The following is a 25,436-nucleotide window of genomic DNA, read 5'->3' on the forward strand; positions in this document are numbered from 1 at the left end:
ATTAGGTTAGGAATGTTTAAGTTAGATTGAATTAGATTTGGGTTGGTACGGGTTAGGAATGTTTAGGTTAGTTAGGGTTGAGACGGGTTAGGTTAGAAATGTTTAGGTTAGGGACGTTATGTTAAGTTGTGAATTTTTAGTTTAGGTTCGGAATGTTTAGATTAGATAAGGTTGAATTAGGTTTCGGGACGTGTTACGGTTATGATTAGGTTAGGTTAGGCTTGGGTTAGGTTACATATCAATCCCACCGTCTCCAATCATTTTGGTCTGTCTACCGTCGCTGTTTATCCCTTGCCGCGCTTTTTAAGCATCAAGTCAGGTAAATAGTGTGAGTACAATAAATAGAAATAGCCAAAGCCTGCAAGAAAATGGCTCAGATCTTCCTGGTCCGGCCAGATATCTACTGATTTATTTCAATGGATTTGTGCCTTTGCGAAATGCTAAGAAAGTATAGTATGTCTTGTCCTCACCCTACTTATATCCCCGACACTCTAAAGATAGCGTAATGCCGAAACGCGTCTAATAAGCCAAAGATTTAGGCAGAGTAATGTACTTTATGCTATTTTTTGGTTGTTTGTGTACATAAATTAACTCAGATGTTCTTCTCATTTGTTTTTTATTATATGTAGAATCTGATGTAATTTTTCACTACATTCACATGTTATTGTATACATATAGGTTTTGTTTTCATGGTCAGCCTTGTTGATATTTTGTCTCAGGGGTTTCCCTACAATATTTATATGTATGTATTTTATTTAGTACTTTATTATATTAAATTTTAAAAAATAAATAAAAAAACTGACAAACGAAGTACGAATGACAATTGTTTGCACCGCTATTTCCGGGTCAAGCTGCGGTTTTTTGTCAAGGTTATCAAACTTCAGCGCGAACAAGAGTTCGGATAGACTGACATTTAGAGTTGTAAAAAACCACTTCCTTGGATTTGAAAGTGTTTAGGTTGTTTTTTTATTAGCTAAGGCAATTATGGATCTGGCTTATGCCCGTTTGGATTTTAATCACTCAACCCTAAAGTTGACAAAACCCACTTTGGAGGTGCAGGAGCCACGAGAAAGCAGGATCATTGGCAAAAATGCCGTCAATTCTGACCCCGTGGAAGGTCACCGAGGAATACCTTAAACCAAGTGGATTGGCAGCGATAATTTCCATGAAAATAAGGAAAAATGGAAAAAAAATCAATATTACAGTGTGAATCTGGATGAGGTTCTAGTGCCCGTCAATTATTGAAAAAGAGAGAAAAGAGAAAATAAGCGTATGAGAGAGATAAAAGAGCGATTTTCTGTGATGTGGTTTGTGATTTGATGGGACAGATAAATAGCCAGAACAGAAAAAGGAGAGGCAAAGAAAGAGACAGAAGAAAAGAGATTATGGAGTAATTGATACAGAATTGAACAATCAATGTCAGAATGATAGAGAGAGCCCAAGAAAAAAAAATGAGATAGGGAGAGGCACAGAGATTACAGACAGACCGAGAGAGATATGAATAGAGAGAGAGAGAGAGAGAGAGATGGAGTGATAGGAACAGAGAGTGAGAGGGAGAGGGAGAGAGAGGGAGAGAGGGACAGAGAAAGTGGGAGAGAGGGTGAGTGGGGGAGAGAGGTATAGATGACGGAAAGGGAGAGAGAGAGAGTGGGAGAATTGAGCCGAGAGACAGGCAGACCGAGAGAGAGGTAGGGAGAAAGTGATGTAGTGAGAGAAACAGAGAAAGAGAGAAGCAAAAAGGGAAAGAGAGGGAGAAAGAGAACGAGAGAGGAACAAAGAGAGAGAGAGAGAGAGAGAGAGAGAGACGGACAGAAAGAGATCCATTGTGATGAAGAAGGGAAGTTGGCCTTGCCAACGCTGTCTTTTCAAACGCCTCCAAATGTCTATTATTTTTTTACTAATTTCTAATTTAAATTAACCGTAGCCTAACCCATTGTAAACTAGTCCAACTCATGCACACTCCCTGGTATATCTGTTCCCGGGATCTAACAACGCGATATTTGGTGGATTATTCAACTAGTCGTTTGAGTTACAGGTAAAAGAATGTCGCAAAAAAGTCGATTTAAAAAACGGATATTTGTCCGAATTTTCAAATTCCTAAAATATATTATATTGTTGTTATCACAATAAAAACAAATGATTTTATATCTGTGCGTCTACATCGTGGTGACAATAACAAAAGGAAATGATATTTTTAGAATTGAGTATGGGGGAAAATGGTATCCCGTGCCAAGATTCATTAATAAATTAATAGAGACGTCCTATCTTATTTTGTAGTGATGTTGGAAGAAAACACGGTCCAAAACTTTGCGCGCAGTTGGAAGAAATGAACAAGTAGCCTGACGAATCATAATGTACGTAATTTATACGATTTTCGATTAAAAATAAGAGTTGGCCATAGAAAGTCCGTTTAACTCTATAAGCTATATAAGCATGAGATGACGACTTACTAGTTGAAATATTTTGATTTGGATTTTTGGATTTATATCGGCCCAAATTCGCACATGTACGTACATATGTATACAAGCATGTGCCAAGTTGGGCGTATTCGCTTCTCGTAGTCCCATGGCAGTTCCACCTTTTACCATTTACAGAAAACTGCGGGCAGACTCGAGAATCACTCCCCCGGGTATTGGCAGTCAGAGGGCAGACCTAAGTCTAATCCGTCCAGCAACCGAGGTTTGGCTCCAGGTGCTATCGACAGCTAGGTCAATTCAGCACCCAACACATTCAGTTCCAAACCCATTCGTACTCGCGTTCATTCTTAAATACATTTACTTATGTTTACTTACCATTCATTCAATTACGGTGATGGACTACTCGATATTCTACTAGTTGAAAGAGTCTATTGGGTTTGCTTATGTATTTTTCCCATTGTGAAAAGGCCCGTCGAAATTTTTCGAATCGGCAAGTTTACATCCTCCTGTTTGATTATTTGAAATAGTAAAGCAAGTCTAGATTAAAGTCTCTACCTTCCCTTCACAAGACGAACTCAAGTTTACGATAGATTATCTTTCGTCAAAATCTTAAAAATCTTGTCGATCTAATTTTGAATTGCACCAGTCCCCTTAAAGTCCATGATTTTTTACAGTTAATCTGGGTCAAAAATCATCGTCTGCCAGTTCACAGAAAATTATAACATTTCTTTAATGTTGCTGGAAATAGAAAGGGGCGATTTCTTCCTGTTTTCAAAAACAGGATGGGTTTTAATATGAAAGTGCGATTAGGAAAGAAGTACCAAAATGAAAGGAAACGACCTAACTTCAAGTTACCTAACCTAAATATCCCTAACCAATCCCAACCTAACCTAAGCATTCCTAAGAAGAAAAAAAGAAATGAACCTACCAAAAAAAAAATATTTAAAAAAATACAGATTGCACATTTTCACCAACGGCTAACTAGCTTTTCTATGCCATATTTGAAGAAAAAGAAACCGCGTTTCGCATATTTTCTCGGGTTTAAGGAAAAAAAATTGAATTAATTTTACCTAACCTAATCTAATCATAACCCTAACCTAACCCGCTTTTAACCGTAATTAACTAGCCCGCCCCTAACTGAAACATTCCTAACTTAATTCAACCAATGCGCATTCTCTGGTAACGCGAAATCGATGACACGAAATTGGCCAAGCAACAAAAAAATCGTGTATCCAGCCCAAAAACATGTTAATTTCGTTACATTTCCCGTTGTTCTAAGGTGGATTTAGTATTGTTCTTTTTTTCGGCTCGGGTATAGTCTAACACCGTTAAGCCTGAGATTGATCGTGGGAAGTGGTACATCCGATAAGAATTAAATGTTTTAAAGTGTGCTAATGATTTTTACGTGATCGCCTCGGCCCGTCAATACCCCCAATAAATGATGAATGGGCTCTTATTACTTTAATCCCTTAATTGTGCTATTAATGATAATATTGAAAGTTGGCTCATTTTTGTTACCATTCGTAAAATAAATAAGGGTGAAATTTTACAGTTCAATGGATTTACGTTGTACTGCCTGTTTGATTCAAGCAGTGAGCTCTTTTCCTATTCTTTCCTCGCCCTGCTTATCTCCTAGACCCATCACTGATATCACAAAAATGTTGATAACTTTGAAACGACGTTCATCTACATGAAACTTTATAGCGGTTAAGAACTCTATAAAATGAATGTAATGGTATAACTTTGACTTCCATAAATAAATTCCAATTGACGATATCAAACAAAATGTTTTCTTATTTTTCATACTTATTTTTCTCATTGATTATGACACAAAATTGTTGATTCAATCTGGAAAAAAAGAGTTCATCTTCAGCTTAATTTCTGTCACGCTTTTAGGTTGATTTCCATAACCCTAAGAGCTTTTCTCAGCCTGAAGTCGTTTTAATTTTGTCGGATGAGCTTACAAAACGAAAGGAGCCAGAATACAAGTCGACCGACGAGGGCTTGACTCAGGTCAGTTGTTAATTGGTTAACTTTCACAACAGCCGGCTCCTAGTATCGAAGAAAGTCGCCCTGAAGAAATGCGTTCGGTGACAACAAATGTTTCATTAGCTAAGACAAAATCCATCGTCCTCAAATTGGAGAATATTTGTTTAAATCGTCATTGAAGAATAAACCCGAATCATGAAATTCTTCTAGACTTTCGTTTTACATATTTGTAGTGAGACGTATGCACAGACGTGCCTTGACACACGATAACCCGCTGAAAGTTTTTGCCCCTTACAATTGATTAAAATTTATGACCCTAAGCGTTATTCCTGATACGTAAAACCGGTTTTAGTAATTTTGTCCTATCACTATATTATCTACAATAAAAATACTAATTGTGTGTTTTTTCTTGCCATCTCCTGAACCTTGATTTCAGCCAGATCGGTTAACAACCGATTGATTTGACCAAATTTATTATATTTGGAGGGAGGGGATTCTCGAACCGTAACAATTATAGGCCAAAAAAGTCGAGGAAATGTTTTTTTAATTACTTGAACTTTTTTAATGTACTAATAAACTGGCTTTTAACAAATTTCCCAGTGAAAAGAATTTGAGAAAGTTAAAAGAGAAAAAAATGATATTAATTGAACACCAAATACCTATAATAATAATAAAAATGTTTGCAAACCCCATTCCAGACTCTTCTCATCAATTATTAGACAGTTTACTCATTAGGTTAATGTAGGGTTAGGGTTAGTTATAATGTAGGTTATGTAGGGCAAGGTTGGGTCAGATTACGTTTTTTCTATTTTCATGCTCTATGAACTACTACATTCATACATAAAAATATTTTCTAATGTCTATTTTTTACAAAATAATGAACGCCCATGGGTCGTGTACGTAGGTATGGTTAGGAGTAGGTTTATGTTACATAAGGTGCATAGATTACAGAGGTTTAGGTTACAAATCCATGATTAAATATTTTTCCGTGAAATGGAGAAAATTTTATTGTGGGGAAAATTAAAACACGAAATTAGTCTAACACAAAGCCCGCGGAATCCAGTGGCCCAAAAATCCACTAATGAATACAATTTGGTATTAGTTCACTTCTTATAAATTATTGTTAATCAATTTACAACTCATAGGTTAAGGTTAGGGTTAGGGATAGGTTAAGTTAGAAAAAGTTAGGCTAGGTTTTTTTTCCCCCTATTTGCATGTCCTATGAAATATTACGTGCATTTATATTTACAAAAATTGTTAATATATGATTTTTTGTACAATGCAAAACAATTTTTTTTTTACCTTTTCACTTTTATAACCACGCTATAATGTCCGGCTCTCTGCTTAACTTCTTTTTGTTTTCACCCTATTTTGTCAAATCTAATTCTTTTATAAAGTTAATAAATTTAGTCACAAAATTCTTCATCATTTTATGTTTGGTAACTGGACGGACTTTCCTTGTTTGGTTAGGTTAGAAATGAGTAGATATAGATTTTTCTCTATTCGCATGCTCCATGAAACATTACATGCATATAAATTTACAAAAATTGTTAAAGTATAATTATTTGTACAATGCAAAATTTACAGATTTTTTAAAACTTTTTTCACTGTTATCATCCAATTATATATAAATAACCAACACTGAACTTTTTGTTTTCACTCTGTTCTGACAAATTTCATTCATAAATGTTAGAAATTAAAAAAAGTAAATAGACAAAGCTTAGACACAATTAGATGCATAAGGAGGTTAAGTTAGGTTAAATAGAGTTAGGGTTAGGTAAGATTAGTGTTAGAGACGGGTTAGGCTACGTATCCTTGATTGATGTTTTCAATGCTTTTCCGTAAAGAGGAGAAAAGTTCATTTTTGGAAAAGGAAATAGTTCTGTCAAGCACAAAGCCCGGGCAAGGTCAAGCAGTTTAAAAACGATGAGAAATATGTATGAGAATTGAGTAAAGTTTAATTAAGTTTGTATAAATAGCAGTTCGGTCGGCCAACGGACCAGCGATGACCAGAGTGAAATCAAACCGATGACAACAGCCCACCAACAAAATTTCCAACGCTAATTAATAATTAAACATATCCATAAATAAATTAATCGTATAAATAGTTTTTGAAAGTTTTTTTTTCTTGAAGAGGAAAACTACCGAACGGAACTACGCTATTGTGTAAACCCCCGAGGAAACTGCCAAGAAAATAAATTAAACGTTTAAACAAGAATTATCAATAAAAGAAAAGAATACTTGTAAGAAATTCTTTGATAGTTAATTCTGTTCGAGTAGGATTTTCCACTAAGGAGGTTAGTCAGCTTAAAAGCCGTATTATTTTTTCACGACTTTTCGTTGAATGATACTGTTCAAATCGGCTGGTCAACACAGAAATAATTGTATTTATCTTTTTGAAACGTTTAAATTACTTTTCTCTCGACGCGACGTTCCAAAGATTGGATTTTGGTTTTTTGAAGCCGGTCAATTTTGAAAGACGAAAAACGCGAATTACAATACAACTAAATATTACCCCAATAAATACTGTAAGGGAATAATTTTAAATTAGTGATTAACTTGTATGTCAAATATTATTTACATGTTTAAAATAGTAGGTAAATCAAAATATATTATATTATGTATGCATTATCTCCATGTTTAATTTTACATATTTTATTTCAAATTTCTCAAACTAATCTACTTTCCTCCTTTTGTTGAAACTGTTTAACATTATTGTATTTAAATTTAAATTGTTTTGTTTCTTTTAGATGGTCCATAAATTCAGAAAATTTGTTCTATTTAGACAAGTGTTCTTTATCTATCGTCTTAATTTCTGTGCCACTTTGCCCTATATATTTGATATCGCAATGTTTACAATTAGGTTGGTAAACCCCGCTTTTTGACAAATTGTCACCAATTAATAAAGAAATGACTAATGAAAGTCATATTAAATAATGAATTACTTAAATTATATAGTCAACGTGATACAAAACGTTTTTTACCAATATCTTGTTCACGTAAAGCTTGCCTCGTTGTTGTCTACAGAAGATTGAGATAAATTCGATTATGATACGCGGTCAAAAGTTAAATTTATTATTGGTAAGGAAAAAAATAGCAATGATAAAAAAATTAAAAACATGAAGTACAGTACAAATAATACTCATAAAGACTTAACAACAACAAATAAATTTTACTCAAAAGTTATAAACTTAACAAACACGGTCCTAAATAAAGAAGAAAACAATTGATTGAAAAAGAGATTAAAGTTTGCCCCAAAACAAAACTAGATCCAATAAAATACTATCGCTTAATTCATCGGTTCATTGTATTAAATAAATTCAAATATAAAATAAATCGCTCAAAAGTGAATAGAGATACTGCTAATTTTGTAGTACATACTCCCCTTGCATTTTTATTATAAATTGCATTAAATTATTATATTTAAGAATTGGTTAGAAATTATTATATTTGGAGATCGTGAGATGCGGTCTGGTGTGACGTAGGTTCAGAAAAACATTTTCTTTATCATGCCAACGTTTCGATCTTTATTGGGATCATCTTCAGAGCCTGAGATTCATAAACATTGTTTGCATTATACAAATACATGTATTATGTATTTGTATAAATTAAGAAAATTGATTCACGGTCACTAAGCACCATGCAGAACTTATTGTTTTTTACTGAAGGAAATTTTAATTAAGGGAATTTGAAAATCAACAAAAGAAAAGGTTTCAATTCCATGATTTTGCTTATTGGACACAATAAATTTTTTTAAACAACTCTGTGCACTTGTTAGACATTCTGTTAATAAGGTTGTCACCAATTTCATAAGTACTTTCACTCCATTCATGTTGCAACGCTACACTCAGTTGTTGCAGATCAACTGGCTGCAGATGGTGAAAGAAAAGCGTTCTCTACAACGCATTCCACATGTGATCAATGAGATTGAGGTCTGGAAACAATGGAGAAAGGGGCAGATGGGAAATTCCCAGGTTTTGTGAACACTGATGAACGACTCTGCCTCTATGAGGTCTTGCATTGTCATCCAGAAATCGAAAATCCCTGCCAATGAGATCCCTGGTTTGAGGGATGTATTCCTCGATAATTTCTTGGACATAATGGAGTGCTGTGAGGTTATCATATGGAGTCCAGTTTGCCAGTGCCCAGCCCAGACGGTAACACCGGCTCCTCCAGTTCAAACTCCACTACTGGGGCATTGTACGCATCCCCTGTTCTCGGTTGACTCTTTAGCGCCTGCTATCACTAAACAGACAGATAGACGACTCATCATTAAACATCAGTCCAATTGGTGTTCTCTTCTAGGCGCTCGCTGCACCATATTCTCCTGAGTTGGTGTAGTGCTGTTGCTGCAGGTCATACGATCTGAGGCCAACTTCTCACAAACGATTACGAATCGTTTATGTTGATAAAGGCCTAGCCAAAACATCTTGTACTTCATTTAGGATCTGGTGGGCACTATGGAAAGGGTTCCCTCTTGCAGAAATGACAATATTTGGTCTTCCCTTAGCATCGTAATGCGCCGAGATCCACTACCAGGCCTCCTATTGGCACTTCCAGCCTCTCGAAATAGGGCTAACGCCTGGAAGACATCGCATTGAGAAACACCAACTGCCTTTGAGATATCCACTACCCGGTGACCTCGAGGACTCATTCGCACAAAATATTGCGAACTTCTGGTTAAAGATGATGTCTTTTCATGGTTAAAGAGAATACAACTGGATTAAAATGGAGAAAAGGTGTTTGTTTACAAAATGAGTAATCTTCATATTACTATTCTTCGTAAATCTGTTATTAAAAATGAGGAATACAAACATTTGTTTATTTTTGATTTGTATTTTCTATTTTTTTTTTATTTTGAAATCGTGAGATGCGGTCTGGTGTGATGTAGGTTTCAGAAAAACATTTTCTTTATCGTGTCAACGTTTCGATCTTTATTGAGATCATCTTCAGGGCTCAAAGTGTTTGTCTTCTGTGTAATTGTGCCATTCTTGCGTGTCGTGTGAGAGTGTATTTTCTACTTTGTTTTATCCGACTAACAAGAATATATCGATAAATTTAATTAAAATTAACTGGATATCCATTCCAAGGAATGTTCATATTTGAGCAGTTATAAATGTGCTGAAGTAAGTAAACCAAACCTGATAAATCTAAACATCAAAAAATTAGGGTTGGGTGTTTTGCCCCACTTTGCCATTTTCGAAAGTTATCGATTTTTATTCATATTATACGTTCTGTTCGTCTGCACTAGACTGAATAAACAGTTTATAACATAAGGAACGGTTAACAAATGTAAAATGTCGGATTCAGCCACCACACCAAAAATGAATCATTGGGTTTTTGCTGTTTGCCCATGCACTGGTGAACTATCAGAAAAAGGTTCGTGTTCAGTTAGAAACATCCTCTCAAAACCTAAGACAAACTAGACAACTTGTCAAAAAGCGGGGTTTACCAACCTAATTGTAATGATTGTGATATTAAATATATAGTACAAAGTGACAGAGAAGATGTAGATGTAAGAGTCGGGGTGTAATGTACTGCGCCCTTTAAGAGCTATTGCATCCCCGTTCTCAGCCTAAAGCACACCGGTCGTATTTCATCAAGGGACTTGATAAGTAGGACCGGTTTCAGCGGTTGAATCTCTTCTATGGTCACTTTGTACATCCCAAAGCACTTCCTCCTGTGGGCAAATGTAGCACCACAGTTTGTTAGTAGATGTGTTGGTGTCTCCTCTGCCTCTTTGCAGTATCTGCATCTGCATTATTCCAATCTTCTTTAAATGTCCATTTAACTTGAAGTGTACAACGAGTGGTGTTTTACCGGCTAAATCAGTTTCTAAGTTTACAGCCCAGGGATTTCTTAAAAATCTCCTCAGTGCTGTTTTCTTTAATGGCTCTTTCCCCAATCAGGATCCACCAGGGTACTTATTTTAAAAAAATTATTATTGAACGGCTTTTTGCGAGGTCTAGTTGCAAGGGATGCTTGGTGTATTTTACAGTTCAATTTGTAAATTAATACATTAATTACTCGGTCATATCAAGGTCTTGAAAGTTTACTTTACGGTGGAAAGTAGGCCAATTAGCTTATTTCGATTTCTATTGACTGTTTTCCGGTCAGCGATGAAGTTGATGGAGATTCAGTTAGGATCGAAAAGTGCGTGGCAGATAAACAGTGCCATATGAAACGAGGATGAAATATGAGACTTATTAGGTTTACAAGGAGGCGACCAGGTTGGTGTGTCACGGATTTGGACCAAACTTTTTTTGGTGATTCTACTCTCCAAAAGAGGCAAATTAATTTCATTGTTGGTTAACATAAAAACAAAAATGCATATTACCAGCAGAATATTCTAATTTGGTGTGATTAAAACATAAACAAAATACTGCGTTTCTTGCATATTTTAACAGTAAACAAATTTGGTCAGAAAATGGTGAAAACTTGGATTTGACCTCGTAGTCGTGATAAATTAATTTTTTGACTGATTTTTCGACGACCTTCTGCGTGACCGATGTTCCTAGTGTAGCCGAGTGGTTAGCATGAGTGACTCTCACGCCGCGGTCGTGGGTTCGATTCCCACCGTCGCCTCTGGCCCTTTTTTCACAATAACCCCCCCCCCAAATTTGAACACACATATAAGGATTGTCACCATGACTAATATGCATAGTTCATAACGCAAAAAAAAAAAAAAAAACCAAAAAGCAAAAAAAAAGCGTTAAAAAGGTACATTTCTCTTCTTTCAAATAGTATGTTTGACGTTAAAATTCTTTTATCCGTTTTTCAATGGCTTTAAGAAATTTTGTGGTTATTGATAAACTTTGTTAGCTTTTACTATATTTTTTTTTTTGCAATCTACATCAGAAAGTACTGTAAAATGATATATTCATATAGTTGATTTGAGCAAGTAGAATGGCGAAATAAAAATATCAAAAACCAGAAAATTTCAACTTTCAAAACTTTATTTTGGCAATACCAGGGTCTACCCACAAGAAGTGATAAGTTTCCGATATTTTAGAGTGTAGAATCATCAAAAAAAATTTTGGTTCAGATCCGAGATCCACCAACCCTTGTTAGATCTACACAGGTAAACCGTCATGAACGAACGTATGCATAGTTTTGTCGGTAAGTGGTCATTCATGAATTCAAAATATTCAGTGCACGTTCGTTGATGAAAGTTTCTATTGTTTTTCCTCTGAACAGTTTTTCCCCAGATGGGTTGTGCGCATTGAAATCCCCGATTCTGAGTGCTACTAGGGGAGTTGACTTGGTCCGTTATTTGCCCGAGTCTTAAGTTCAGGTTGGGACGTGTATACTGTATACTTTGTATTACAGAGCGTTACTTTTTGGGGGAGAAACGACCCTCCAAATCATCTTTTCGAATAGTTTTAAATTGTCCAAAATTAAACTTTTGGTTTGGTTTCAGATTAGTTCCACGCATAATGTTGCAATTTAATACTTACAAAAGTTATTCTATTTAAATACAATGAAACATAATTCCATTAATGTTCAATTGTAATATTTTCATAGTCATATTATTCGTTTTTTTAAACAAATTTTACACGTTTTGGGTTGGAGTGTTCAGTCTTACAATTCATGTGGGGAGACGTGTTTGTAACTTAACCTGATGATGAGCATTTGATGCTTGGAATCCAGATAGTTGTAAACAACAATCTGTGAGTAGAACCATAATTTTAAAAAAAGTGGATCTACGTACTCACCCCACCTTCATCATTTCTATACGCTTAAATTATGTTATTTTAATTGTGGTCACGGAAGAACAGGCAAATCGGCCTTGAGGCACATTTCGAAGGTTTCTTGAATTGAAATATATTTTCGATCTTATTGTTTCTATCGGCACGAAACACGCTTATAAACATTTCAACGGACTTTAAAGAAAAGTTTGAATTAAAAAGTCTAGTCTCTCTGAAACCCGAACAATTCAAACAGGACAATAATCTAATAGACGTCGCAGAGCTAGCTATTGGGGGAAAAAATGAATTGCATGGCTTCCTGGCTCGCAAATCATTCAGACCTTTAGTCAATTCAAAAGAGAACAAAAATATTTCACATTTTCAATACAAAGCTTACTGCCATTATAGAAAATAGGAACTTTTACGAATAAAATGCAATCAAATCAGGGTTCATTGGTCTGAATTTTTAAACATTTGCTTCATAAAAAGTCAAACAAACTTTTTAAACCATTTAAAATGACGACAATGCTTTGCTCTATCTGACTGTAAAATTCAACAAGGACAGTTTTAGCCATATAATGAGACGAAAGAAAGAGACCAACTTCTGAAAGAAACAACAACATATTTTACACATTTTCATCAAAGGCTAACTAACTTTTTTATGCCACATATGAAGAAAAAATACCCTAACCGAACCTAACCTAACCCGTCCTTAACACTACCTAACATTACGAATTCTGACCAAACCCAACGCTTGCACACATCTCGATAACATTATATCGATGACGCTAAAATAGTCAATCTGTTCGACGACATGCAGTTGTCTTTTCTAGATGGAAAGTATCGAGTAAGGTTTTGTCTCCGCTTCACGGAAAACCATTGAATTAATCTAACCTAACCTAGCCATAACTGTAACCGAACCTAACTTAATTCGTCCTTAACACTACCTAACGTTACCAATCGTAACCAAACCCAACGCCTGGGCACTACCCGTTAATGTGATATAGATGCCGCGAAATAATCAACACTGTATGATGTAACTGAAAACTGTATGTCTGCGGGGTTTTGTACAATTCTTTTAATGTAGGCTAGCGAATGGAGTGATATCAGCCTCGAACGCACTTTGAGGGCCGATGAGGTACTCCACATTCCTCCATCGGCCCTCGCACTTACTCATTCACACACAAGCAAAAACATACATACGTGTAGTTACACATTAATATAATATTTACAATATTTACAGATGGGGGATCCTAGTTTCGCTTAATAATCGGAACTGGGGACCCAATAACCCCAACTGGGGACCCATTATCGTGAAGAAGGACTGTCTTTATGTCGGGTGCTTTGCCTATTCGCTCCCTGTAAGGGGCCAAGGCGTGACACTCCTCGACCAAGAGTGACACACTAACCAAACCTTCCTACTATTTATTGAGGGGTTCAATTATATTTTGAAGGGGGGGAATGAGAAGAGAGTGCGAGAAGAGGTCTTTTTAAGCTGAAATTCAGTGTTGTTTACACAATTATTCTCTTGAACTTCCAACACTATTTAAAATTAAAAATCGACATAAAAATATATTAAATTTAGTACGCAGACAATTACAGGAAATAATCTCGATCGAATTCGTTTTCATTGCCAATGTTACAGATATAAAAAGCCTTGGACCACCGAAGGTCGACCGTGCTCAAACAAGATACGCACCCGACCAAAAAATAATTTTGAATTCAAGGCATAATATTAATATCGAACAGGTTTAATGTATTTAATTGTACAAGAGTTATATTTGTTCATAAAAACATTGGTTTCGTGTTGTCTCCTCTCTATCAGCTCCTGAAAAATTTCTGTTTACAACTCAAATACAGCAAAGAAACGCAATTTTACATGGGAAGTATACGTTTTGATTGAGTGGTTTAACTGGTTTTGGAGCTTTGGACAGTCGGTTTTCTCAATATCAGTCGCTTTCAGTGTCCTCCATTGGTTTCAGTCTTTCCTTTCAGATCGTTCCCAAGTAGTATCCAGCCCAAATAAGCTTCATCCACTCCCCATCTCATCATTTCTAGGGTCCCACAAGGATCAAGTATCTCTGCTTTTCTTTTTTCGATGCTATATTAACGAATTCCCAAATTCCATAAAATATTGCTCCCGTCATCTTTATCAAACAACTCCCAAATTGCATTTCCTTTCCATTTACTGACTCACAAGCGGCGATTTTAAGAATTCAAGAGGACTTAACCCTTTATGGCCTAATGTTGTCTTAGAGCAAGACGAACTTTAGCAATTTGTTAAAAACTTAGCGGAAAATCCCAAGAGTTTAGTGATAGAGAGTTTAAATTGGCGCCAAAGAAATCAGTGTTGCCAATAACGGGCAGAAACAGCAGGAACAATACTGCGTCCGCCCTAAACTCATAGGATTAGCTAAGCTTTAGCGACTTTGCTAAATTTAGTGTTCCCTGAGGCAACGTTGGGCAAGAAAGGGTTAAATTCAATTAGTTCCTGGGCCACTGTGAAAGGGCGTAATCTTAATGTAGAAAGTCACAGGCTATTGTGTTTGGATCTCTTTCCGTCCTTCAATCCTTACATTTTATCCTTCCGTTTACCATTAATAATCACCCTCACTGGGAGCTGGATCTTTGGTGATTATCCGGTTCGGTCTGCTCTTATCCTGTGAGAGATCATTTTACCCAATTTTCACACTTTCCCATTACAGTTGGCGGATTGAAATAGCCTCGATCCTTTTTCCTTTTTGCACCAGAGGCGAAAAAACACCGGCAAATTGTTCCGAATTTATAATTTAACATCCATTATTTGATGGATGTGTAAGAAAGGTCGTGGCCGTTACTTTTTTCGATTCTTCCAACGCCTTCTCTCACAAGGTGATTTTTTTCTCCCCACGACCGTGAATTTCAATGTGAACTTTAGTGAAAACGAGTGGATTGAAATGAATCATGAGTAGTTCAGTCATGAGACCGCCTACCCGTTGACCTAGGAAGTATGTTTGTAATTTCCCCGACCCCTTCCTTGTTATTTTGATCCGAATTGCTGATTCGATCATTGGGACGAAAGGATTTACATGAGAAATCCCATTTCGCAGGTTTCCAAATTGTCAATCGCGGTTAATTTGCGATAAACAAGGAAGTGAGAAAAGCCGACAATGGTGTTGATTTAAGACCCTTTAAATCCGATTTCATCCATTGTTTACGGATCCTTGACAAAAGGAAATCGGCCAAATTACGACAGAAAAATAGCTAATTTGCCAAAATACAGTGTACTGAAGAAGGTGGTAACTGGTAAGCTAATTTAATTGTGTTTTCATTTATTGACCCTTTGCTGAGAAGAAGCACCAATTCTAACTGAACGTATAATGGATACCCTAATTAAACGTGTATCTTGGTAAGAGGAATTTCCAAACAACAATGAACTTCCAAAAAATGTTGACCATGAAGTGCATTACATAATGTTTTTTGTAAAATCTGAAATGAAAGCTAACCTGTCCTTAACCATAACTGTAAACAAAAATAACCTTAACACCATCTAATCTAAACAGTCCCTAACCATAACCATAAACACACATAACCTTAACATTATCTAACCTAAACCGTCCCTAACCCTAGCAGTCCCTACTTAACCTAAGCATTCCTAATATAACCTAACTCAACTCATGTGCAATACGAACGCGAAAATTGTCCCGCAAAATATCCAGCCCCAAAACACAACCATTATAAAAAATAATTCTGTTAAAGGCGAAAAACGCTTTTCAATAACGTAAAGCTCAAAGGAGGGATTACATTTCAAATTTGTATTGAAGCTTTGTATGGATTTGTGAAATTTGTCACCTAATGTAAACGGTTTTAAGAGAGGTTTAAATTTAATTTTTTCACTGAAATCTTTCAGAATGCCCAATGTTGTTTGTTTAAGCGTATATTTGAAACTTTAAACTCCCTTTTTACCAAAAGAAAATGTGCTAAAAGACGTTCAGGTTTACACCCTGTAATGTACTAATTAATTCATCTAAACTTATCATTGGATGTAAAAAATCGGCTATTAGACCTCAATAAAATACCTACAAAACAATAATAATGTGCATTTACAAGAGTATACAATTCTTTGCTCTGTGTCAGTCGCCTGTCATCACAAGTCGATAATAAATTCTGATTATCAGCAATATCTATAAGTCCAAAGTACTATAAGTTTCTTCACACTAACAATAAACACTGTACGCGAAGATGGACGGAACCTCGTTTAAAATAACGAAGCCCAAGGCTGTACCTCAAAGGTAAAATGTTTAAAATTGGAAGAGAGAAAAATATTAAATTAGGAAGTAAAGGTCGATCAGTCTTAATTGCATTGCCAGGGAAGCCGAATTATACAGCCAAACAAGGACGAGTAGAACACGTGGGCTAAGGAAGCACCCAGCAAGTGGAGGCCCCACATAAACCTGCTCACGTGCCCAATTTAAACGTTTTCACAACCGTACAATTTTATAGACGACTCTGTGCAAAAATTTCACAACAAAAACGGTGGGCGTTTTTCAAGGGTCTACATCAAATGTTGATTATTGCTGTATCCTCGGCCTAGACTTTTTATTCTCATAGTCTCTATCGCTATTGAGATTCTCCGAAGTAAACCCGCCACCGAAGATTATAATTGTTGAAACGTGTTTCTCAACACAGGAAATAAACATGACGGAAGACATAATCACAACACCAAACAAACGGTTTCTAAAGAAAAATTTTCTTTTGTAACAGTATAATTCATAATTACTCTGAGTGATGTTATAATATGGTCCGTTTTGAGTTGTGTTCTTGAAGCCTGTCTTCTTCCACCTTGACGTTACCAATTCCAAGTTTGTCCATCCAATCTAAGCCATATTCATTTTTAGAACTTGCCTTGTTGTTTTATTATTTCCCCTGTCACTAATGTAATTTTCATTCCTATATATGGGGGAAAGGTCAAAGAAGTCTGACAGAGCGATAATTGGAGGACTAGGATGATCGGACACCGAACTAAACGTTTATGGTTCCTGTCTCAATGCCGTCCAACGGATTTTCCCGCCCTTTGGAAATTTTCTTCCATCAGAAAGCTCTCAAAAGCTAAAAAACCTCATCTCCTTCCTACCTCCTACCAATCCATCAACCTTTTGCCCACTATTGGCGAAATCCTGCAAAAGCTCTCATTGATCTGCCTGCCCAAAGAAATTCCAACTAAAATAATTCCCTATCACCAATTCGGCTTTCAAAGTTGCCTCTCGACTGTAGAACAAGCACACCGCATAATAGACCTTATTTCCACATTCCTTGAGCTAAAACAATATCGCACTAGTGGTTTCTTGGATATACACCAAGCCTTTGAAAGAGTATGGTACTCTGGCCTATTGTGGAAACTCCAGAACATCTTACCACCATTCTATTTATTACCTTACTCTAAGATCCTGTCTTAACGATCGTTCCTTCCAAGTAACCCACAAAACTTCATTATCTCCTATCCATTCTATCTAGCATGGGTCCTTGCTCCTCTGCTTTACTCAATCTATACCTCCGACCTACCTACGCAACCTAACCCTCACTTTTACCGATGATGCTAATCCTTTTTCCCGATAAAGATCCCGTCGCAGCTTCCGTAATCTCCAAAATTACTTACATATCCTCGAATCCTGGCTCCGACAGTGGAGAATCAAGATCAATAAAACCAAATCAACAAGCATAATAATAACGCTAAATAAGAAAGATTCCATTCCACACTATCCCATTATCTGAACCCTATCGTCAAAAACCTGCCATCCACCACGTCACCTAACAATCCTAACAGGAGACAGAAGCGTCTGTGGCCGCCCCTCGACGACCTCACTACTTGCCATCGGTCTCCTTGGATGGAGTTCATCCCATTCATCATATTGATGTAATAATGGCTTCCATCACTGGATGGTTGCTGTTCGTGTTTTCATGGTATTTTTTATACGTATATACCATATGTTTCACTTGTTGCATCGGAGAATGATGTTTAAAAAAAATAAGAATAATAAAAAAATTACAAAGACGCCAACGCGGAACAAAATCTATACAAAAAGACATTTGTTCTGCCCCTACTCTTTAATAGCACAATAAGGAAAAAGGCTTGTCCAACACGAGTATCATCTCTGAATATGGTAAAGTTTGCGAGCGGATGTGTTGCTGTGGAAGGACAACGAAGGACGAAAAAGTCAAATATTAAATCAGCTTTAAATTTTATATTCTCGATTATTGAAACTTAAAGTGTCTTTATTTTATTTTATTTTTATTGACATTTGCTCCAATGTCGCAGTTCATTTCAGCTTAAGTGACTTTCATATCAATTTGTAAGTACTATTTATATAAAAACGCTTCGCACTAGCACATTTCCAAAGAAAATAAAGAAAAAACACACACATGGTTGTGTAACTTAAACCGTCCCTAACCCTTACCCCTAACTAACCAACCTGACCTAACCTAGACCATGCCCACTCCCTGTTAACGAGATAATGTTTTTTATTTGCCCTCCTTCAATTGGCCGTGCATAGGGGAAACCCCATACCGGTGGAAAAAACGGCTACCTGGCATGCTAAAAATTATCGTAATTTACTTACTACTTACTAATAAAATAAATCAACACGAATAAAATATCCATCACAGTATTATCACAGGAAACGTCTTAAGCCTGGTAGTGTTGCGTCGTTTGGACTAGATCTTTGAGGGTGGGAGGACAGCTACTCGAGTGCTCTTTTTAAAGTCTCGCTCTCTCGCAAACTTCTTACAGATGCAGATATTGTGACTCCGCTCTCCGTACACAGGGGGATGTCTTTTCTTTTGAATTTATGCAGATAGCTGGCAAAGTTTCAGTGCCCTGACATAGTTTGGCTGGACTAGTAATCGAAGAGGATCCAGTTTGGATTGGGAAGTATGTATTGGAAAGTTAGCCTGCCTTTAATGATATTTTCTCACTTTTTTTGTCATCTTTCCTTTAACTATTTGACCAGAAACCGTTCGCTTCCCCCGAAGAGCATCTGATCAGCCATTCCAATGGCTCCTCAGTCCTCTATAAGAAGAACGGATATCAGAGATTTGGAATTTATATATCGTTTATATGGATATCGTTTTATGGTCTTCCTCAGCAATGCGATCTTTGGCTTGGTTCCAAAATTTTTGATTCTCAAGTTAAGAACCACCCATGCTCCTGCTCCATAAGTTGCAATCGAATGGCAAACACTTTTATAGAGGGTGCATAGGGCTTTGGTTATTATCTCCATGTTGAGTTGGCAATGTTGGTGAGTTTGGCGTATGTGCATCTTATTTTTTCTCTCAAACTTATTAGATGTTCTGAGGCACTGAGGTTTTTGCTTATTTCCGAACTATCTTTAATGCTCGGCTTGAATGATTTGACCTGTATTATAAGGACAATGTAGGTGCAGTTCCGATCGTGCGTTTTAAGTTTATGGTTTGACATTTTCTTCTTATTTTCTTTCCTTTCAGCACACCAAATTCAAATTACAACCTTTACAACCATCATCCTGGTAAAGTAATCGCTTTTTCGTTTCTTCCTCTACCAGCACGACAAGATTTCCCTTCCTCTGTTACCCTCTTTTGTAAACCGTGTTCCAGAAGAAAGGGCCTAGGACAAACCCCTGATGATACGGACACGATAATGGTCATAAAAAAATTGTGTTTCCAACCCAAAAACTTGTTAGTCCTACTCTACTCTCACTTAGGAGGTTACGATATCAGTGACGCTGTTCTGTCACAATAATACATTTGTTGCTGTTTTTGCCTATTTGAAGAGCGTATGCATGGTCAAACCCTAACAATAAACCTACCTAGCCTTAATTACCCTAACTATAACCCTACCTAAAGTAACCTAACCAATATATAACCCTAACTATTGCACACTTAAACTAACCATTCCTAACCTAACCTAACTCAACCCATGTGCACTCCCTGGTAAAGCAAAATAAATTTGTTTATCCAGCCCTAAAGCATGTTAGTCACCCTCGCTGTCACGTGAGAGGTCGCGAGCCTAGTGAGCCTTCAATAATATAGGTGGAAGGGTGCGAGATGAAGGTTACTGACAAAAGGGTTTGCGTGAAAGAGTAATCGTTTGTGAATCTTCTTGAATGAGTTCTTGTAGCTGTTTTTGCGAACTGCAAAAACTTATTGCCTAGCCCATAAGTACAACAATAAATCTATCTATTCTAACCTATCCAATATAACACTAACTAGATCCCCTTCCTAACTAACCATTCCTAACCTAACCCATCCTTTAACCTAAAAATGTAATAGTCTGATTTTCGCTTTCCACAATCCTCTGGTACTGGCTCTTAAAAAGTAAACAAAGGAAAGTAGGATTTCCTCCATTGATTCATATCATCCGTCCTCTCTGAGAAACGAAACGCACATGCCGTCAAATATATGTGCTGGGTGTAACTACCGAGGGACCGTTCCTGAATATGAAATATACATGTTTTCCTCGATGACAACGCAAGGCCTCTTTATATTGTTGATGACGAGGCAGAAATTGCTGCACTCTCCGCTTACGACGTGTCGACTCGCCCAACTCGGTATATAGCCTTCTGATTAACTACCAAATACAAAAATATACAAACAATTTTTAGAAGAAAACGATAAAAACTCCGGGAATAACATTTACTAACAGCAGAAGGCTAAAAAAAATCCTTAAGTCTGGTAACCATTATTTTACTAAGTAATATATTGTGTATCATGTAAAGTTAATAAATACCTTGAGGAGATGTACGAAGAAATAGCTTGCTCCAGTTCGACGACTGTGTTTCCCCTGAAACAATAACAACGGACTATTTAATTTGAATTAAAATTTTCGGCAAAAAAAGGGAACGATGTTTCAATTTTAAGTATGATTTAATACCCTCCCCCCTGAAAAAGGGCACATTCTTTCGAAAATGGAGTTTCACCCACTGAAACCGGTTGCACCAACTCTGTTCCAGAGCGCCTTAGAGAGAAGTGCCATGATAACTGCTCACTACATCACGGTGCCCCTGCCTTCACATGACCTTCTTTTTAGGGCTGAATTACAAAAGGGAAAATCAACTGTTTAGTAGTAGCAGGTCGATCCTCTATAGGAGAATTCGCATAACCGGGGGGGTTGAACTTTTGCTCCGTAAAGGTACACCCTCAGAATCGTGTTGGTAGTTGGCTTCCTGTCGAATATGAAACCATCACTGTAGATAATGATCTAATTAAGGGTAAACAGGATCGGCCTGCGAATGTGAGGCGCAACCTGACGAGGTGACCTTACAGAAATTTGCTCGAACGGGTAAGGTAGTTACTTGGAAAGACTAGGTCTTGCCTATTATGTCCTACTTGAGGACCTATGCCCCACGGTAACAATGGATGGTATATTTTTACTAGATTTTGTTTCTACGGCTGTCGAGATGACTGTTAACTTGCATGATAATTACTTTTGTCGGACGGTTTCTCTACGCATCAGGTCGGGGCCACCGCACGGTGAAAAATGTTTCGTGCTAAATATGGCATCCGATGCTGTAAATCGCCAATGGGAGGCGGCCCCGTGGCTTCATCTAACTTCGAGCGAGAAGCAGTTCCTTGTATTCCGAGCCATTGGTTTATCGCAGTGTTGTTGGACATTACATGGATTCATGGTTCTTGCCTTAGGTGGCACATGCCCGGTGTCTAGACGACAAATCTCTGGTTGTCTTACAGTGCCGTTACCTGAGGTTGGGAGGGTACAACTCGTTAGGAACTTTAACTCTATTAAATAATTATATTTTGACAGAACCGTGTAAAAACAAAGTTAAATAGAGTGTGATATATAGCCGGGTGATAATAGCGACCTAACCCTACCTTTTGCTTCATTAATAAAATTTGAAATCTAACCTAACCTGTCCGTACAACCAACCTTAACCCAAACCTTATACCTACCTAATCTAACCTAACCATTTCTAACCTAACGTAACATTAGTTATCTAATAACTTTGATGTCACTAATTGATGTAGCTCGGTGTCAGTGAACTATCAAGGGAACGACCATGTTACGAATTTGTACCATACTTTATTGGTGACTCCAAAATATCAGACACGTATACAAAATGATATATTCTGGTGGAAAAACTAGGGCCAATTTACAAGAAGTGACGTATATGTGTCCGATATTTTGGAGTGTAAAATCACCAAAAAAAGTTTGGTCCAAACCCGTGACACACCAACTTGCTCGTCCCCGTAAGACCCAAGGAAAATATGACAAAACATGTGTTCACAAATCAAATTGTAGCTAATTACCTAATCTTTACATGTCAGTATTTCGTTTACCATTGTTTGGGCCAAAAGGCGTTTAAAATATTAGACAAAGAAAAATGCCTAAACAAATTTATATTTGTGATGCTTAAATAACAAAGTACTGTGGTGGATAATTTCCCATTCCCAACTGAAAATAATTTTGTAGAGATTTAAAAGCTAACCTCGGCATACAAGTGAGTTCACGTTAATGGGCAATATTTCAGAATGAACAAAAATGAGGAAGAAAAACACAGACGTGTGAAAAGTGAGAAGAAGTGAATTTTGAATAATGAGACAATATTTGGACGAACGCAACACGCCGAATGTTAAACACATCGGCCGACGTCGATAGAATAACGTACACGCAAGTGCTAATATCTTCTTTTTTTGCTGTAACTTTACAAACCCTATAAAATTCTATAAAATTTTTTAGCAGTCTGAGATAACTTAACATAGAATATGAGGGAATTCAAATAACAAAGGCCAATTAAGCGACCAAGGTAAAATTGGTTTATATTAAAATAAAATGACTCCTAAAAAATAAATAACAGACGTAAAACTGAATCCTTTTTAAAAAAAAAAAAAAAAAAAAAATTAAAAACCTTTACGTTTTAAAATAAAAAACCCTTTATCGCCTACCGTTGACCAAGTAAAAAAAAAAAAAAGGTAGTTCCTACTCACAGTAAGTTGTTTTGCAACGATCCGGATTTCGAGCCCTTAGCTCATCATCCGGTTGAAGGAACCGTAACCATCCCTAACAAGACGTAAAACTGATCATAACATTCATAAGAAAAGAAAATATACAAACTAGCCTATCTATTTCACAAGTTAAGTCTAAATACTGCACTAAAAATGTTCGAAAAAGTAGAAAAACTTCTGAGACAAAACATCAACAAGATAGACCCACTAGCCAAAACTACATATGTTATATGTACAATAACACGCTACAGAGGAAAATTCGAACCATCCAACTTGCACGCGTTTACACCATTTGAAAGAAAGCATTATACAGAGTCAAAACAAAAACTAAGTACAAACAAAAACAACATATAAAAAAATAACACAACACCAAAAATGTAACACTTAACCATTTTTCAGGAGGAAAATTCTAGCAAAAGCCCGGTCAGTTGTCAAAATTGAAATTATGAAGAATTTTGTGACTGTATTTAATACATTTATAAAATAATTAGATTTCGAAAGAATGTATTAAAACCAAAAGAAGTTAAATATACATATTGGATACACATATAATATATAGCGTAATATCTAGCCTACATAACCTAACCTTACCTCATCAACATGTCTCTATCCCTTAATCTAATCCTAATCTAATCTGGCCAGTTGCCAAAATTGATATTATAAAGAATGTTTTGAATGTAGTTAATAACTTTATGAAAGAATTAGATTTTAACATGAAATAGTAAAAAAAACTACGTTAAATAAAATGTTTGGCATACAGCTGTGTGGTAATAAAGTGTCCTGATCCGTCCCTAACCTTAAATAACCTAATATATTGGTTTCATTTATACAATTATAAAACAACATGAAATGTTTGCTCTCCAAGATTGAAATTATTAATATTATTATTAATTACCACGATGCTACCTAACCTAACCCAGCCCAACCTAACTCAGATAAGCACTGACCCACTAGATAAAAACTGTATACAGAATCTTAGAAAATATAAAAAAAATGCAAAGAACATCTGATGACACTTATGAACACAACCAAAGAATAAAACAAAGCTGTAGATGGCAAAGGCCGAAATATCTGCCTGTAATCTTATTAGACGCATTTAGCCATTTGCAGAGTTATATCGGGGATGTAAGTAGGGCGGGGAAAAGACCGCACTTTAAAAGAAGGAGTCTGAGTCTTGCATGATAAAGTCAAAGACGATCTGTACCATGCCTTTTTTTCGATGGGTCTGGTTTATAAGTACGGTGAAGCAAGTCGAATCCTTGCTTATATTTGAACGACGCGCAAGACTTGTACTCACGCTACTTACATGGCCCACTACTTGGTGAAAGCCGTCTGAAGTATTGAAAACAGCGATGATAGACAAACCGGGGATGCTGTATATTTATATGCTGACCACTAGCCTCCGTATATTGAGTTGAATTTCGATGTGAATAAAGTGGAATGTGCCTTACCATTACTACCTCGGCTACATTGGTCCAACGAATGGGCGTATGTTTACAGATTAAAATTGGCTGAATACGATGCGTTCCCTCTTTTCCTTTCGATATTCAAGAATGGCTTAACTTATTAACAGAATCTATAACTTTATCCTGCCCAGGTCGGGTTCAGAACCCTTCTTATATTAGAGGAAAAAAGGAATCCTTGATACGAAGACGGAGCTTGTCTTCATGCCAGAAATAAATCATTCAATTTATTAAAACTGTTTAAAAGCTTTAATTCTCGGATTGTAAGAAATTCTTATCTCGATGCCAACAGGGAATGCAAATTTATCCGTAAGAGAAAGAAAATGGATTATTTGGATACCTTAATGAACAAGGGCCGCCAAGTTAGGAATTCCAAAGAATTATGGCAAATATTTAATCATTTCAAGGATAAAAGCTTTGTTTGTGGAAATGAAATTTCTCTGTCTGATTGGGTCATTCACTCCAATAATCTATTAAATCCCCCTATTAAGCTGTTAAAGTTACATTTTGGGGGCGTCGGTAGCCGCAACGATACACAGCGCTCATCATTGTAAGGTAAAATTCCGACATACTTAAAAATGGACTTATTTCAGAAATACCGGCACCCCGAGGGTTGATATGACATCTGTTGTTGCGAACCCTCGTAAAAAAAGTTACAGTATGCTCAACCATCTATAGCTAATTTCTGTTCTTGATTCTCTCTTCACTCTAGATGAATTGTTGTCAGTGCTCAGCAATTTGAAAAATAACAAGGCGCCTGGTATCGACCGCATCCCGATTGAATTTTTTAGATACTCTCCTAATATTTTGTTTGAAACGTTATTGATATTTTATAATTTTATTTATGATGCTGGGTTAACCTCCAGTTCTTTCAATGGTTTATCCATTGATTCCCCCCTATTTAAACA

General features: G+C 36.5%; 1 protein-coding gene across 4 annotated transcripts in view; it reads right to left on the bottom strand.

The window, feature by feature from the left end:
- Positions 1-25,436, bottom strand: part of LOC106669984 (protein goliath-like) — a 52,787-nt gene that overhangs the window by 21,727 nt on the left and 5,624 nt on the right. For all 4 annotated transcript variants that reach the window (XM_014399927.2, XM_014399925.2, XM_014399926.2 and 1 more), the window contains exon 2: positions 20,835-20,888. In XM_014399927.2, coding sequence (XP_014255413.1) covers positions 20,835-20,888 — 54 coding nt within the window. The remainder of the gene's footprint in view (positions 1-20,834; positions 20,889-25,436) is intronic.

The sequence above is a fragment of the Cimex lectularius genome, unplaced genomic scaffold, assembly GCF_000648675.2.
Source record: "Cimex lectularius strain Harlan isolate CLEC.00 unplaced genomic scaffold, Clec_2.1 scaffold28, whole genome shotgun sequence".
Lineage (NCBI taxonomy): Eukaryota > Metazoa > Arthropoda > Insecta > Hemiptera > Cimicidae > Cimex > Cimex lectularius.